The sequence below is a fragment of the Megachile rotundata genome, chromosome 14 (assembly GCF_050947335.1).
Source record: "Megachile rotundata isolate GNS110a chromosome 14, iyMegRotu1, whole genome shotgun sequence".
Lineage (NCBI taxonomy): Eukaryota > Metazoa > Arthropoda > Insecta > Hymenoptera > Megachilidae > Megachile > Megachile rotundata.
This window is the reverse complement of record NC_134996.1, coordinates 9,189,838-9,204,272: the sequence shown is the minus strand read 5'-3', so window position 1 is coordinate 9,204,272 and position 14,435 is coordinate 9,189,838. Positions and strand designations below refer to the sequence as shown.

Genomic DNA, 14,435 nt, shown 5'->3' with positions numbered 1-14,435 from the left:
TACGTTGTAAATCAATTTATATGCGCATGTAAGGACTCAAAGATTTGACCTGCTAAACCGCGACGGTCATGCTTTTCGATATAGATAGCCGGCCTGCACGTGAACCAATCAGAAGCCGAGTTTTCATGGGCGGGGATGTGGCGTGATCCGTGATGACGTCACGCGAGTCTGCAATCGATAACTACTCTCGACTAAACCCCTTCTAACCCGTTACTGTAGAACTACTACACACGATCAATGTTCTGTTTCACTGCGCCACATCTCTCTTGCGGTATGATCGCATTTAACTTGTTTCCACAAAATAAACCCATTTACTCAATAACAGCATTAATATACCCATTCAGTCATGTGTCACAAATAAAAATGGGATACTTTGATGTTTGTGAAGCTGATTTAAAAAAAGAACTTGTTACCATTAGGACAAGAGAATGATTTTACCGACCACTCTAAGCAGCTTGGACCAAAAATAAATGATGATAAATTTAATGTATCGAATAGGGTTTTACAAATTGCGTTTTAAAAATTTTTATACCTGAGTGTATATAGAATATTTAAATTAAATGCGTACTTATTTAACTTGCAATTACAAGTTATTTAATTTGTTGAAAAGGAAAAGTACTGCAGACTTTGGTAGTTCTATAAACTTGAATAGTTTTTAAATAAAACAATAATTGTGATTTATTAATATTTATTTTAATTACTAGCTAATTATATCTTTATGATATTCTATGGAGCCTAGAATCAATTTATTGTATTAAATAGTGTTTTTGTAAATGCTATTTTTAAAATAGACATAAGGATTTTGATAAGACGTGTCGATTTATTTCTGGACACAAGAAAATATCTAAATTTTAAGTTTCTCATTGGAGGATAAAATATGAGACTAATTTCTACTAGTTAATCTGTTAAAAAAAAAATAAATCTGAAGGACAAATTTGCAATTCAAACAGAAAGGATTTATGAAATTATGCATGAATGAAGTGACGTATGGAGGTATAAATTTTATTTTGCCATTTTAATAAAATAAGAGTTAATAATTTGAAATTCTGTTCGGAGTTTAAGTCTCAAAATCCCAAATTTGTAATCCAAAAGTTGTATAGCCCTAAAGTTTAAAAATCATTGCGAAGTTATAAAATTCCTAGGTGTCTATATTTAATCCCCTGACAGCGCCCTCTGCGCGGGAATTTCAAATGCGTTGCGCAAATATATTTGTGTATATCTATTTCTTATCACAGACTATAAAAAAAAAAAAGATTCCATTATTGGATTACAAATTTAACAAGCTTTTTGCTCCCTTAGATACGTAATCTTCCATTTACTATTTATACAAAAACAGTACCAATAAAAAAATAATCGTATAATGATATGCCTATGTGTAGAATGAAATGAACGTCGTCGTTAACATTTAAACTTTATTAAATCAACAACATTAACAAGAACAACAAGAACGAATCATTCCTTCTGAAACAGTCCACAGACCTTACACAAAATTCAATTGTCCTGCCGCATGTCGCTCAACGACGTTGTGTATCGGTTAGTTTATTCACTCTTTATCGAACGGTTCACATCATGAATGATCATGTGCCAGGAGACCTACGACATTAGTAACATAATTCAAATAATAATAGCCTCTAAATAAATGATAACGTATTCGCATCAAACCTTCACAAAAAAATGCATTTTAAGACACTGTCGGTTAATGGGCCGGTCATGATACTGCTACCGTCGCTAAAAGCAGTGCAAGAAAACAAGCCAGCAAAACCACGGAATACGTAGTAATCATTACGGTTATGAGGTTAGTAACATACGAAATACGCTTCTCAGTTGAACGAGCGGTATCGACGTATTTGCAAACATTCTTGCAATCAGTACTCTCACCTTCGCAATTTGGGTCGCGTTCGTCGGATTCTAAATTAACATCGGTCGGTAGTACAGTTTTTTCCGTATCTTTTTCTTCGTCCGATGTGCCACCTTCCTCTGCGATTAACTGACATTCATCCTGTTTGATCTCAACGCTCGAATCTTTCCTCAGCAACGCCTCTAATTCCTCGATCTCCTTCTCGTGCTCGCACAAACTCGCCGCCGCTAACTGTAAATCGTGAACGGCCTTGGACAAATCGAGTTCCGGGTCCACATTCGTCCCCTCTTCCTGTTCCACTTCCTCCTGGTCCTGTTTCAAGGTCATCGTTGCATCTTCTTTAGGAACTATGCTCAACGCATCGGTGGTCTTTGACGCACCAAAAAAGTCATCGTTCGCATCATCTGGACTATACGTAACGGAACTGCGAGTACTCGTGTTGGGCGCAGTACTATCGGTTTCTATTTCAGAACGTTGCGACGTCAGCGAATTCTTCTGGCTTACACGACTATCACGTAAGTGATCCGCCACGCTGCTGAACGCCTCCGCAATTAGTTTAACATTTTCGTCAGCGACACGAAGATAGAAGTCGAACGCGCTATCGTCAGTCTTCTCGGAGTCTTCAAGATTAGCCAGAGACTCCGTCAGCTCTTCAACGTCCTTATCTTTTTCAACGTCCCGTTCTTCAACATTCTCCTCGTCATCCTTCGCGTATTGGCTGCCCAGAGACTGGATACGCAACATTGGAGATTCGCTCATCTCCTTTAATGTATCCGTCTGACTGGTTTCTTTCACTTCCGTGTCGTTTGACCCTTCTATCAGGTTCACTAGGTCTTGGCACAGCCGGCTGTACGCTGTGAAGTCCGAATCTGTGTCTTTATCAACTGTATCGTTGCATTTGGTCTGTACAGGGTCTTGCCAGAACTCATTGTTCAATGCCTTGGACAGTATGGCACTAGAAGACTGTGACCGAACGTCTTCTTCGCTCTTCTGATCATGATCTTGTATCCTAGTCGATGGTGCAACGTAAACGCGCAGCTTTTTTCTTTGTAAATTCGAGACAGAGTGGTTTCCGTTTATGTCGGTCTTGCTGACCTTCAAGGGGCTCCATCGAGTGTCATAATCAGACAGCTCGCCGTCGCTTACAACGCGTCTGAAGCAACCAGACCTGGCAGGTAACGATCCAATGTCGATCACCGTGTCGCTGATCTGGTCTGTGATCTCTTGAAGACTGGGTTCCCTTCGCAGATGGATCGCGTCGTGATTGATCAACCCATACAGATTGGCGGAGAGAGATCTAACTGCCCGCTTCTTTTTGGTACCAAAAGCGGTTTCCTGGTCCGTGGTGCTGTTTTTACTTTCAACGGTATTCTTCGTGCTGGCATCTTTCCTAAGTGTTCGGTAGGCCAAATCGTCTGTAACAATGTCTGGCTCGCATTGTGGTATGTACAAGGAACGAGGATGGTCCGGCTTTGTTGGCGTTGTGTGCAAGTAGTCGCTTTCAGGGGCAGTTGTCACGGGCCCTAAAGGTATACCGAACGGCGGTTGTGGGTCCATCACCTTCAGAGTGTTGTTGGCGCGATGGATGCTTCGATAAACGACATCGTCGCGTGTCACATCCGGCTCGTCTCTGCGTGCTGGATAGTTTCCGGTGTAGTCGAAATCGTCGGCAGAGTCTTTGCGTGTTAACACCGGAGAGGCTATTAGGTAACTGATATTAGAGAGCGCGGATTGACCAACCGCTTCCGACAAAGATGCAGGCCTCTCCTTTGGATGCATTCTTCTGTAAGCCATGTCGTCTTTCGTTCGGTCTGGATCCTCTGAAATATATGGAATATTATTGCTGGTTTTTGCTTGGCGCAAACTGAATTCTTCCATACTGCGTCGCTCGGCCCGATCGAGGAGGTCTTCGTCTCCTAAACGGAGACTGTTGTATATCGCCTCCAACTCAGAAAGCGCTTCCTCCAGGTTCTTTGAACTCCTTCTTCTTTCCAATATTTCCTGCTCGGTTGGTCTTTGCTGTTCCTTCTGTTTCGTTCTCATATTCACCGCAGGTACTTCATCTTCCCTCGGAACGCGCTTGGTTGGAGATCTTATACGCGAGGTATCTGAAATCTTGTTAGAGGAAGGTGACAAAGCGCTCTTCCGGATGTTTTGTGTATAAGAATCGTAGTTGTGAAATCTGGAGTTTAGTTGATCGTTGCGATTATTTCTTCTCTGACACTTCATTGCTTCTGTTTCGTAAATTAAAGGGTCGTCCACATGTCTACCGGTTGAATTATGTTTGTTGTTCGTACACTCGGATAAATTGCAGGACTGCGTGGAACTTACAGTTAGAGACAATGGACGTCGTGGACATTGCTTGTTCGAGCCACACCAGCTGATTTCATTGCTAGAATCGTACGACCTTAGGCCTTTCAAGTGGTCTTTGGTGACCTCGTGGATGTCGTTCATTTTCATACGCAAGGTATCATCGTGTCTTGTAGAATATTTTCCATTAAACGGAAATGAATTGCAGCCATAACCGAACGCCCGAAAACGCGGGTCTCTTGGTGGTGGTTCGGGTGGCGAGGAACTTTGATTTATGAATTGACGACTTTTCGTACAAGTATAAGTCTCCGGATAATTTGTACTAACCGATGAATCGAATAAACTTTCATCGTGGTTCTTACTCTTCTGCAGAACATTCGGCTTTGCATACGTATTATTTTGATTTAAGTCTGTTATATATTTGCTCATATGAGGCTTTGTGAGATCGTTAGATGATCTTGCTTGGAAACTGGATACAGCCACCCCTGATTGTCTTAAGTTTTCAACAGATCTTTGTACAGGAAACGTATTACTATTTGAATAATTGATAAAAGATTGCTGTTGGGGTTGAAATAATTCATATGTATCTACAGCTACGGATGATCGTTCATTCATAAATTCGAGACTGTTGCGTTTGTTCCCAATGTTGTTTAAGTTTTCGGGTAATCTGTGTCCTTCATCTCTGGATATACGTTTTATGTAACGCTCTGTACGCGCAGCACGACTCTTTCTGTTGCAGGAACCATTTTTCTGTGTACTCTGTACACCATTTTCATTGTGAAATCTGGTTAAAGAATTGCAAGATTTATGCGACTCTTCATCTGAACTACTGCCTGCACAGATACGGTCCCTTTTTGCTTCTATTCGAGCCTTTAATTTGTTCTTCCGTGCTTTTTTACTTAGTCCATCTAGTGATCCGTCACTACTACGATGCACAGAATCCCTTTGTAAAGATGATGTATCCAATGATTTAGCAATACTGTCATGGTCTGGGTTATTACTGAGAGACTGTTCTGCATTTTTATCGACAGGATGGAGAATAACGTTACTGTGAGATTTTCGGTTAAATACATTGTGAGGCCTTGGTGATCTTGTACAATATACTATTTCTTCGTCATTCGAAGAACTATCATAATCCCTCATAGAGGATATTCTTCTAAGGATTCCTCCGAGTGACCATTTCTTCTCCTTCCTTTTATCTCTAGAAGTGACTGCGTTGCAGACAGGCACTCGCCGGGTTGGTGGTAAAAGACCATCCATTCTGAGGATATCCTTTCCACTAATACTTCTCTTTTCCATTACGAATAAATAATTTTATATATTTAAATATTATATTACCTGAAAGAAAGAAAAAAGATTAATTATTAAAATTCATTACGTATTATAAAGTTAAAGTAAAATTAAAACTAAAGTGAAGTAAAATTTTAAACTAAAATTGAGAAAGTAAAAATGGTTTATGAATGTAACTACTTACAAATATATATATCTATATAAATGCAGATGATGTTTAAAAATATGCTTATTCAGACACTTTGTAACAATACCATTAAATGGATTATATTTTGTTTAAGTAACTAGACTTCAATTCCATGTACCGATATGTTTACACTATGAACACCTCAAAGTAGAATTTCCATTATAAACAATTACACATCACTCTGTGTACGTACATATAAATAGAAATAATACTATTTGCTAACCTCCATGAAGATGTTCGGCTGAATGATTCAGATAAGTATTAGGCGAAGGGCGAATTCTTTGTACATTTGCCAAAAATTCTAGGTGACTCAGAAAAACGTCAGTCACAATCCGTTCGACATTGCTGGAGAAACTAAAAATCGCGAAGCAATAACTCAGGTCAGTATCTCCACTGTAGCGGCGATAACGTTTGATAAGATCTCCACACCTCCTTTACGCTTTCGCAATATTGTACGTCTGTGTCGTTCGTTATCTTGACAGATGAAATACAAAAGCGTGTGTAAACTTCACTTTCGTGAATCAGAATTCATTCTGTTGGTTTCGAACGGGCATCAAATATATTCCGAACCAGTCGAACATGTCTCGGGACATTTACGGTCTGCAAACGGTCCTTGGTTCGCGTGTATTTAACGCTGCCATTACATGGATATCGCTGCACGCGTATTACGCGTCGGGCACAAAGGATACTGTTGCACTACGCGAAACTGACTCGAATCAGATCGAATCAGATACGTGAAGAGAAGGGATTCATCGTTTAGACCCCACCCAGCACCAAATCCCCCTTACTGCGCGCAGAATCACGTATAAAGCACGGTAAATTGTGCACGCGTGTTACGCACTCACGCACGATGAATTTACGAGTGTCAGTGCGAGGATCGTCTGCTTTGGAACACTTTAGGGTGCGTTTCGACTGGCCGAATCTTCCAACATTGGCAAAATGAACGAGTATTCGCTGCTTCGATTGTTGAGTTCGACGATTCACTTGTTTACATAGAACATTCCAACACTTGTTTTAAATCTAACACTTATTGTATAGTAATAATTTATTCTAAATGAACATTGTGCTCTCAATTCTACGTTTGTTCATTATTTGCACTCTCAAATTGTTACATAGCTTCAAAATTTTAAATAATCCTTCACTGGAACGAGGACAAAGTTCGTATGTATGAAAACATACTGCAAGATTGCTGACTTTAACGACGTTAGAGATAGGCAAGTATATATGTACCACATATATGTTTTTGCTGAATAGTACATGCTGTCTTGTGATCATACATCACAAATAAGGTATACTAGGATGCAACGCAAGCTTTTCTTGATTAATGATAAATGTATGGAGGGGATTCCCACATCTTGCATTCAGTCTTGAGGGGAACCAGGAAAAAATCTAGGGAGAGGTTAACCCGGAACCCGGCACATTACAGAACATGGACACACAAGACGGATAGTGGAATACTTCTTTCTTTATATGTACTTCCTTTTAATTAAGGAAAGTCTAAGTTGCACGTGATTGTATGTGCATTCTTTAATGCTGTTGAAGAACCGGTAAAATTGTTTCATGATTAATTAATTAGCGCAACAGTTGAACGATATGTAAGATCGTTTAAAAAAAAATAATAAACTTATTTAAAAAAATTAATATGGAAGTCCTATTTTTACCTGAATTTCTTTTTTTTTAGTTTATATTAGGGCGGGCTCTGAGAACGGTACGTGTGGCGCCACGTGGCGGCAAGATTTGAAAATATTTGTAATCAAACTTTTCTATGAATTATATAATTTGAAATCAAAATTAAAAAATTTTAATTTGTGTTTAGAAATGAACTAAACTATATTAAATAATTAAAAGAAGATTAAATTGTATAGATAAGATTGATTATTTAAATTCATGACACAGGATAAAAAGTGCATCTAGCGGCGGAAGAGGCGAACTAAAAATCGTTTGACCGAATACGCATATAAGGAAATTATAAAAAGTCATATTTCCTTTTCCAGAGCTTTCAAAAGGCCTTTATAATATAATTTAATTTCTAATTTGAAGATCTAGCAGTGTATAAGCTACAGAAATACTTAAAATTCGTTGATTTTATTAAAAATTGCAGTCTTGTATTATTGTAGTTCCACCTCTCACCGCTAGATGGACGGCAAATTTTTAGTACGTAGTCCATCCATCACGTGGCATGGAGTTACAATTCCAACATTTGGAGGGAAATTTCTTCAGTTTCTGGCGGACAACGGTTACATAATTTAAACAGCTTGTGTTAATTAAACAAATTATTGTGAATTTTTAATCCTAGTTAGTGTAAAAGTGTCTGTGCTGATTATCAAGTCGTCGGTCATGAAGAATTTTCCAATTTTGCCTCGCAGTCGGTGAAGCAGAAAGTAAGTTTTTATAAATATTATCTTTGCGAAATGGGACCGTTGCGCGTCCATCTTTGTCATGAGACTTGAGATATTAAATATGAGGAGGCACATAAGACGTATTATAAAACGATATTATTAAAGTATTACAGTATTAGTTATTATTAAAGTACTACAATAGTATTAATTATTATTAAAGTATTACAATAGTATTAATTACTATTAAAGTATTATTGTATACTTTATTCATATATACATATTTATATATTCATATACATTATTCCATTCAGACAAGGCATTTTGCAATACTGTTATAAAGATAATATAAATAAACTATTACATATCTTGTGTGCTATGAGTCGAAAATAATTGATTGACAATCGTTACATTCAATTACAATTTCCTCGTAATTTAAAACTTTAGTGCCAAATGCATTTCTACCGCAGCGCTGCCATTTTATTCTGTAAACCGATAATATCGCATGCGATTCGAAAATGGTAACTTTTATTATAACTCAGGAAATTTACATATATTGCATAATAGCTCATTCCTAATAAAAACAATTTATCTCCTTTAACAATACCATTTATTATGTATTATTGTGCAAATTTTTATTATGAATTATTATGTATTGATACATCAACGTTTTAAAATCTAATATTCGTTCTCTTGGAATCCCCTAACCGATAAGTTAAGTCAGTTACCATAAGAGCAGTCTGTCATAAAAATTTTATTTCAACGATCGACGGCTGATGAAGATGATCCTATTTTGGACAGAGTACAACACATTGTAAGGGAATAACGCGGCCAAAGAAAAAGAAGCAAAGAGGCGCATCGCGTTAAAGCGCCAAAGGTTGCACGCGAAGCGGCGCCACGCCCGCCCCACCATCGCTGCGCTGATATTCCGTCGGGGCAGAGGGGCAGATGTAAGTCGGCGCAGTCGCTCGCCGCGTTTTATGCAACCAGTCTTGCTTCGGAGCGAGTGAGTCTACTCGTCCAGCCTTTGACAGACGAGGAAAGTGTGTGTGCAGTGTCTGTCTGGCCGTTTTTCGTAGGTCGGTCTTTCTCGATCGTAAGGCTGACCGTCTCGTTGTGGTAACCGATTCGAGCGGATCCGGTTTTCTTTGTGCCGAGGTGGACGGCACAGCAGGCGTGTTAACGTCCCTGCTACGTATTACCGTCAGTTGTATACGCTGACTTTAGCCGGCGTGAGCAAGCGAAAGTTTAAAGGCGGTGTCGATTGTGTATTCGGCTCCGTTGCCATCGTGCGATCCCGCACGCACGGTTTACCAACATAACTCCGTTCTACGGTTACGGACTGGTGTCTACTGATCGAGTGCCAGTGCGACCACGGTCGGCCGTGATACACGGCTGTATTATCCGCGATTGTGTGCCGCCTATAGATGTGTGTTTGTGCGTAACGTGTGCGTAGAGGAGAACGTATCGCCGCTGCTCCGTGACGGAAAGAGACAGCGCGAGAAGAGAGGGTGGGAGAAGCGAACGGCCGTGAATCCACGATTCGTGGCTACGTTCACGCCGCCGCGTATTCCGCACGGCACGACACGAAACGAAACACACGACAGCAACGACGTGCTCGGACCAAGCCACACGAGACGCGAGAGGAAAGAGATTGCACACCTTCACGAATTATTACGAATTCGCATAGCGTTGACGCGCCTTTTGGCGCGTTTACACCCCTCGTTCGGTCGACTCACTCGGCCTCCTCGTCGCCACTATGGCGGACGACGAGGTTCTCTTCGACGAGGTTTACGAGCTCTGCGAGATTATCGGCAAGTGAGTAACGAAATCGTGAGAAAGAACGAGACAGCTGTGCTCGCATCGGTGTGTGTCGATGAGGGGGGCAGTTGTGTCGAAATGATAGAAAGGGAAAGAGATGTATGACACATCGTTCGATGGTGAGAGTATAAAGCTTTGACGAACGATACTGCGTGACTGGCTGTATGCGTTTTTTTGTATGCGTGTGGGTTTATGTTCCTTTGCATAGGGATGGTCACGCGCGCGCGCACGCGTAAGCATGCACCGCGTGTACGATGACGTATGTAGAAAATGTTGACTCAGAAGGAGTAAACGGGTAAGTAGAAATCCGAAGGTTCGATCAGGACGAGGGTTTCACGTGCGGTACAACTTTTTGTAGCTATTCATCAATTAACATCATCTCTTTTTATAAATGCAGAACTGGCAGGACGTTTAGCACATTTTAGTAGCGTAAACACTGGAGGACATTTTAATAGCATAAACATTGGAGGACATTTTAATAGCATAAACACTGGAAGACATTTTAATAATAACTAGAAGATACTTTTGATAATAACTGGAAGATAATTTTGACAATAAACACTGGAGGACGCTTTACTAATAAACTCTATGTTCAACATATAAACGATATAAGTTCAACGTTCCTCGACGATTTAATACGTCATTTGTTCACGGAATGGTAATAACCTTAAAGACTGTTAAGGGCTGAAATTCCACCCCATTCGAATCATTGACAACCGCTGTAAACACATCTGAATTAACCATTAGGCAGAATAAGCACGTGCTTAGGACATCGGAGGAAGAACAATAATGATTTTTTATCGCTGGAGACTATAGGCCATATTTCTGGAATGTTTGTGTTTTTGTATGTTTATTATTTTCGTGCTTATTTTGTGTTCTAGCTTTCTGCGCTGTATGTTATCTATGTACGCAATTCATTTCTATTTGTTCAATTGTATTTTTGTTCTTGAATAAACTTGTTTTGTTTTGTTCAGTAGCAATCAGTTCACCTGTTAATTATTTTGGGGGAATTTTGGTTTTATTCTCTTGTAGTTCTGAGTTTCATGAAACTTTTATTGATATTTTAATGAATTAAAGAACTGCTGTAAAATAAACTAGAGAGGAAGGTGAAATGTGATTTTTCAATCTGGAATAAAATGAAAATTAAATCTGACTAAAATGAAAATTAAATAGCAAATGGTTGTAATAATTACTGGGTGTAGAATAGAGAAAAATATTGGAAATTAGTCATCAAATAGAACTTGAAACTTAATATGTACCCCTGCAAAAAGACCCCTTGTGAAGGAAAAAGAACTTAATTTAATATGTACCCTTATTACCTCTTTCAAGTTTTAATTGTATAAATAGTCCATGTAAATTGTAGAATATTTCAAGTCTAAATCATTTTGCTTCCAGTCATACAAGTCCAAAAATAGGTCATATGCACTCATCAATAGATTTCATACGTTTTTTGAATTTCTCGCTTCATTACTCTCTGACGTATTGAAAACGAGGAAAATTTCGACCTCTTATGTACTATAACTGGCGGGAGATTAAAATGTGTGGGAAGCTATAAATAACTGTGTAAATTTTGTTCTACTTCCTTGGTTCTGGTGATTCATAACCTTGTATCTTACTATTGTACCACATATTTTATTATTTTTACTGACTCCTCTATAAACAGAGATTTGATGTAATTTATTGACTCATTTTTTCTAACTTAGAAATTTGTTTATACATACATGAATTTCTGTTCCTACACATACACATCTGCATATGTGAATTTTTGTATCCACACATTAAAACTTCTATTTAAAATATTTCAACCCTCTTTGTACAAAAACAAATTATTCTCACAATAAAAAAATTTTGCATTTATTGTAAAATTAGCAAGGGTACATTTTTGCAAGGGTAAAAAATTTAGAGAATATTCAATATAAAATTAAGTTTAAATCTGTTGTATAACAGTGAATTCTTCAACCGAAAACCAGAAGCGATACTCTTCAATCACAATGTCTGTTTATATTCTATGAATGTTCCATGCGTCACGGACTCCAAATACAATATCGTAACTGTATATTTAAATGTTGAAACCCGTGTAACCGTGACGTTCCGTTGAATAATAAAAATCAGCAGTCATGAATCGAGCCCGTAATAAAATACGAATTAAGCTGCACACCTCTCTGGAGCCATTTGTTTGCGATTTAAATGCGACGTTCCTGGTAACACAGTTGACGTTGTCGCAGAAGAATCCCGTTCTTTCGACGATTATTTTATCCCCGTTCGAACACGACGAGATCCTGCTTGTTAGAAAATTCTGCAACGAGCATCGTGTTTCGAAGCTCTCGTTAAAGAGCATCCAGGCGTAATTGTGGGTGAACGCGTCGAGTTGCAGTTGTTCTCTCCTCTTTTTCGCAATGGGGTGTAGAAAACGTTAAAAATCGCTGGGAGAGACACGCCGTCGAGAAGAATTATGGTGTTATCAGAAAAATATTGGGACGCTCTGTTCTCTTTTAATAACGTTATTTAATCCTACTCTTCGCTTACATTTTTCATTTTATTCGAGTACCTCATATTTTCTTCGTACTTGAAATTTTATTTGGTGGAAATAGAAATACGAATTGTCTTTAATGATTGATTGTCTTTTACGAATTTTATCATATGTGGACGAATTGTAAAATAATTCTTTTGTTAGAGAAATTTCAGTGAAAGAATTAGTAGTTGTGGTTGTTAATAATTTATAACTTGTTATATTGTAAATTCAATAATTTATAAACTGTCATATTGTGAATTTGTAAATTTGTAAATTTATAAAATTGTGAATTTGTAAATTTAATAATTTATAAACTGTCATATTGTAAATTTGTAAATTTGAAATTTATAAAATTGTGAATTTGTAAATTTGTAACTTTGTAAATTTATAAAATTGTAAATCTAAAATTTTCTTACTACATAAACTAATAAATCTATCAATCCATAAATCTACAAAACTCTGCAAAAATTTAAAGACAACCTCAAAGTTAAAACTTAATAACATAAAACAATTGCAAACTAAAAAATTAAAAATTTAAACTTGAAGCTAAAACTCTGAAACAACAAAACAGCTAAATGTTCAAGAATATCAAGAACAAAAAGACATGAGACTTCATCACTGTACAAAGTACACCGTAACAGAAATCAGATAGTCTCCAACTTTGACCCGAGCCGTATATCGCTGAAACGTTATTACGGTGTTCCAACAGTATCCACCAATAGCTGAACAGCTCCAATAAATACAGGAAACTCTGAAAGTAAATTTTAATGCTGCCACATACCAGGTGGAATGCAACTTGGCCTGCACTTCTTTTACGATGCTCGTCCTACTTTTCATCCCCCTCGTAACTCAGCCACGGAGGGTCGTGTATACAGCGACCGTGTGCACACGTTTTCTCAGAGGCTGAAGTAACTTCTTGCTGATGGAATTTGTCCTTGAACTTAATTGTGAGCAGTCGTCCACTGGTCGACCTGTTGGTGATCTACAACAATTTTATTTTGTATGTTTCACAATTTAGTGCGTTGTGTATCTCGTCTGCTGTTTGTTCTGAACGAACGTCTAAATGGATATCTTCGACTTCACATGTATACGTCACATGTGTTGCATTAGTAATCATAAGAGTGGATGCAGTTTATGTGGATGGGGTATATGTAGAGGATCTAAAACTTGACTGACATAGGGATCTAAAGATCAAAGAATGAGTACATAGACCTTGGGTGTGGATTTGGGATGTATCTAAAAGTCTAATTTAATAAAAATCTAATTCACTATGGTCTATCCTCTACTTTGAGCACATGGACCTAATTACATCCTCCTATCTAAGATACCTGATCTAGGAATCCAAGAAATAATAAAAATACATGTCTTTCAAAATAAAAGTCCAAATGTAAAAATCTTGTAGTATCTAGAAATTTAGAAACGTCTTGAATTTCAAAAGTATCGTCACATTCACATATGTCTTCATGCAGCATAAAAGAGTCTCATTACAGCAATCATGGTGCATCCCCATATTTACTTCCCTAATTTCCAACCGAAAGTCGTCATTAACGCAGGGAGTTGGCAAATGATAAGATTCAGCTTAATTAAAGACTATTGAGACACTTGATGTCATCTGTTACTTGAATGTACTCCAGATCCCCACCATAGCGGTTACGGGTTAATAATCGTAAAGTGCTTACTGTTGCGTTTACTGCGAACCTGGAGCACATGCCAGAAGATTATTGTACATTATCAAACACTCCGCTTCCATGGAAAATTAAATTAACACTGAAACTGGCTGCGTGCACTGCATAGCTGCTTTTAAGTTGAAGATTGGGATGGGACAAAAATAAGTAAATAAATATGTTTGTATTTCTGTAAATATTAATTTGGGATTGAGATTAAAATGAAGGACATGATCAATGTGATCAATGTAATTAATATGATCAGTGTGATCAATGTGATTAATATGATCAATTTAATTAATATGATCAATACAATCAACATGATCAATGTGATCGACATAATCAATATGATGAACGTAATCAACATGTTCAACATACATAGACATGATCAATATGATCAGCATGATTAATATGATCAATGTGACCGACATAATCAATATGATGAATATAATCAACA

General features: G+C 37.9%; 2 protein-coding genes across 13 annotated transcripts in view; one reads left to right on the top strand and one right to left on the bottom strand.

Moving 5' to 3' along the window:
• Positions 1–1,395: 1,395 nt before the first annotated feature.
• Positions 1,396–7,119, bottom strand: LOC100881281 (uncharacterized). 6 transcript variants are annotated; one of them, XM_012288813.2, is made up of 4 exons: positions 5,869–7,119; positions 5,643–5,786; positions 1,879–5,506; positions 1,396–1,593 (listed from the first exon to the last, which is right to left on the bottom strand). In XM_012288813.2, exons 3-4 carry the CDS (start codon positions 5,465–5,467, stop codon positions 1,568–1,570), a joined length of 3,615 nt encoding a protein of 1,204 aa, XP_012144203.1. In that variant the 5' UTR covers positions 5,468–5,506; positions 5,643–5,786; positions 5,869–7,119; the 3' UTR covers positions 1,396–1,567. The 6 variants fall into 6 exon arrangements, with proteins under 6 accessions (XP_012144203.1, XP_003704858.1, XP_012144202.1 ...); XM_003704810.3 differs by having other exon boundaries at positions 1,663–5,506; positions 5,869–7,118; XM_012288812.2 differs by having other exon boundaries at positions 1,396–5,506; positions 5,869–5,999; positions 6,075–7,118.
• A 1,559-nt stretch (positions 7,120–8,678) lies between these two features.
• Positions 8,679–14,435, top strand: part of CASK (peripheral plasma membrane protein CASK) — a 404,924-nt gene continuing 399,167 nt past the window's right edge. For 2 of the 7 annotated variants that reach the window (XM_076539690.1, XM_076539684.1), the window contains exon 1: positions 8,679–9,799. In XM_076539690.1, the coding sequence (XP_076395805.1) occupies positions 9,741–9,799 (59 nt within the window). In that variant the 5' untranslated portion in view covers positions 8,679–9,740. The remainder of the gene's footprint in view (positions 9,800–14,435) is intronic. The other 5 variants (XM_076539689.1, XM_076539685.1, XM_076539686.1 and 2 more) reach the window with 3 other exon arrangements.

What these genes read in the sequence shown, in the direction of transcription:
- LOC100881281 (XM_012288809.2), bottom strand. Translation starts at nt 5,467, where the DNA reads ATGGAAAAGAGAAGTATTAGTGGAAAGGATATCCTCAGAATGGATGGT.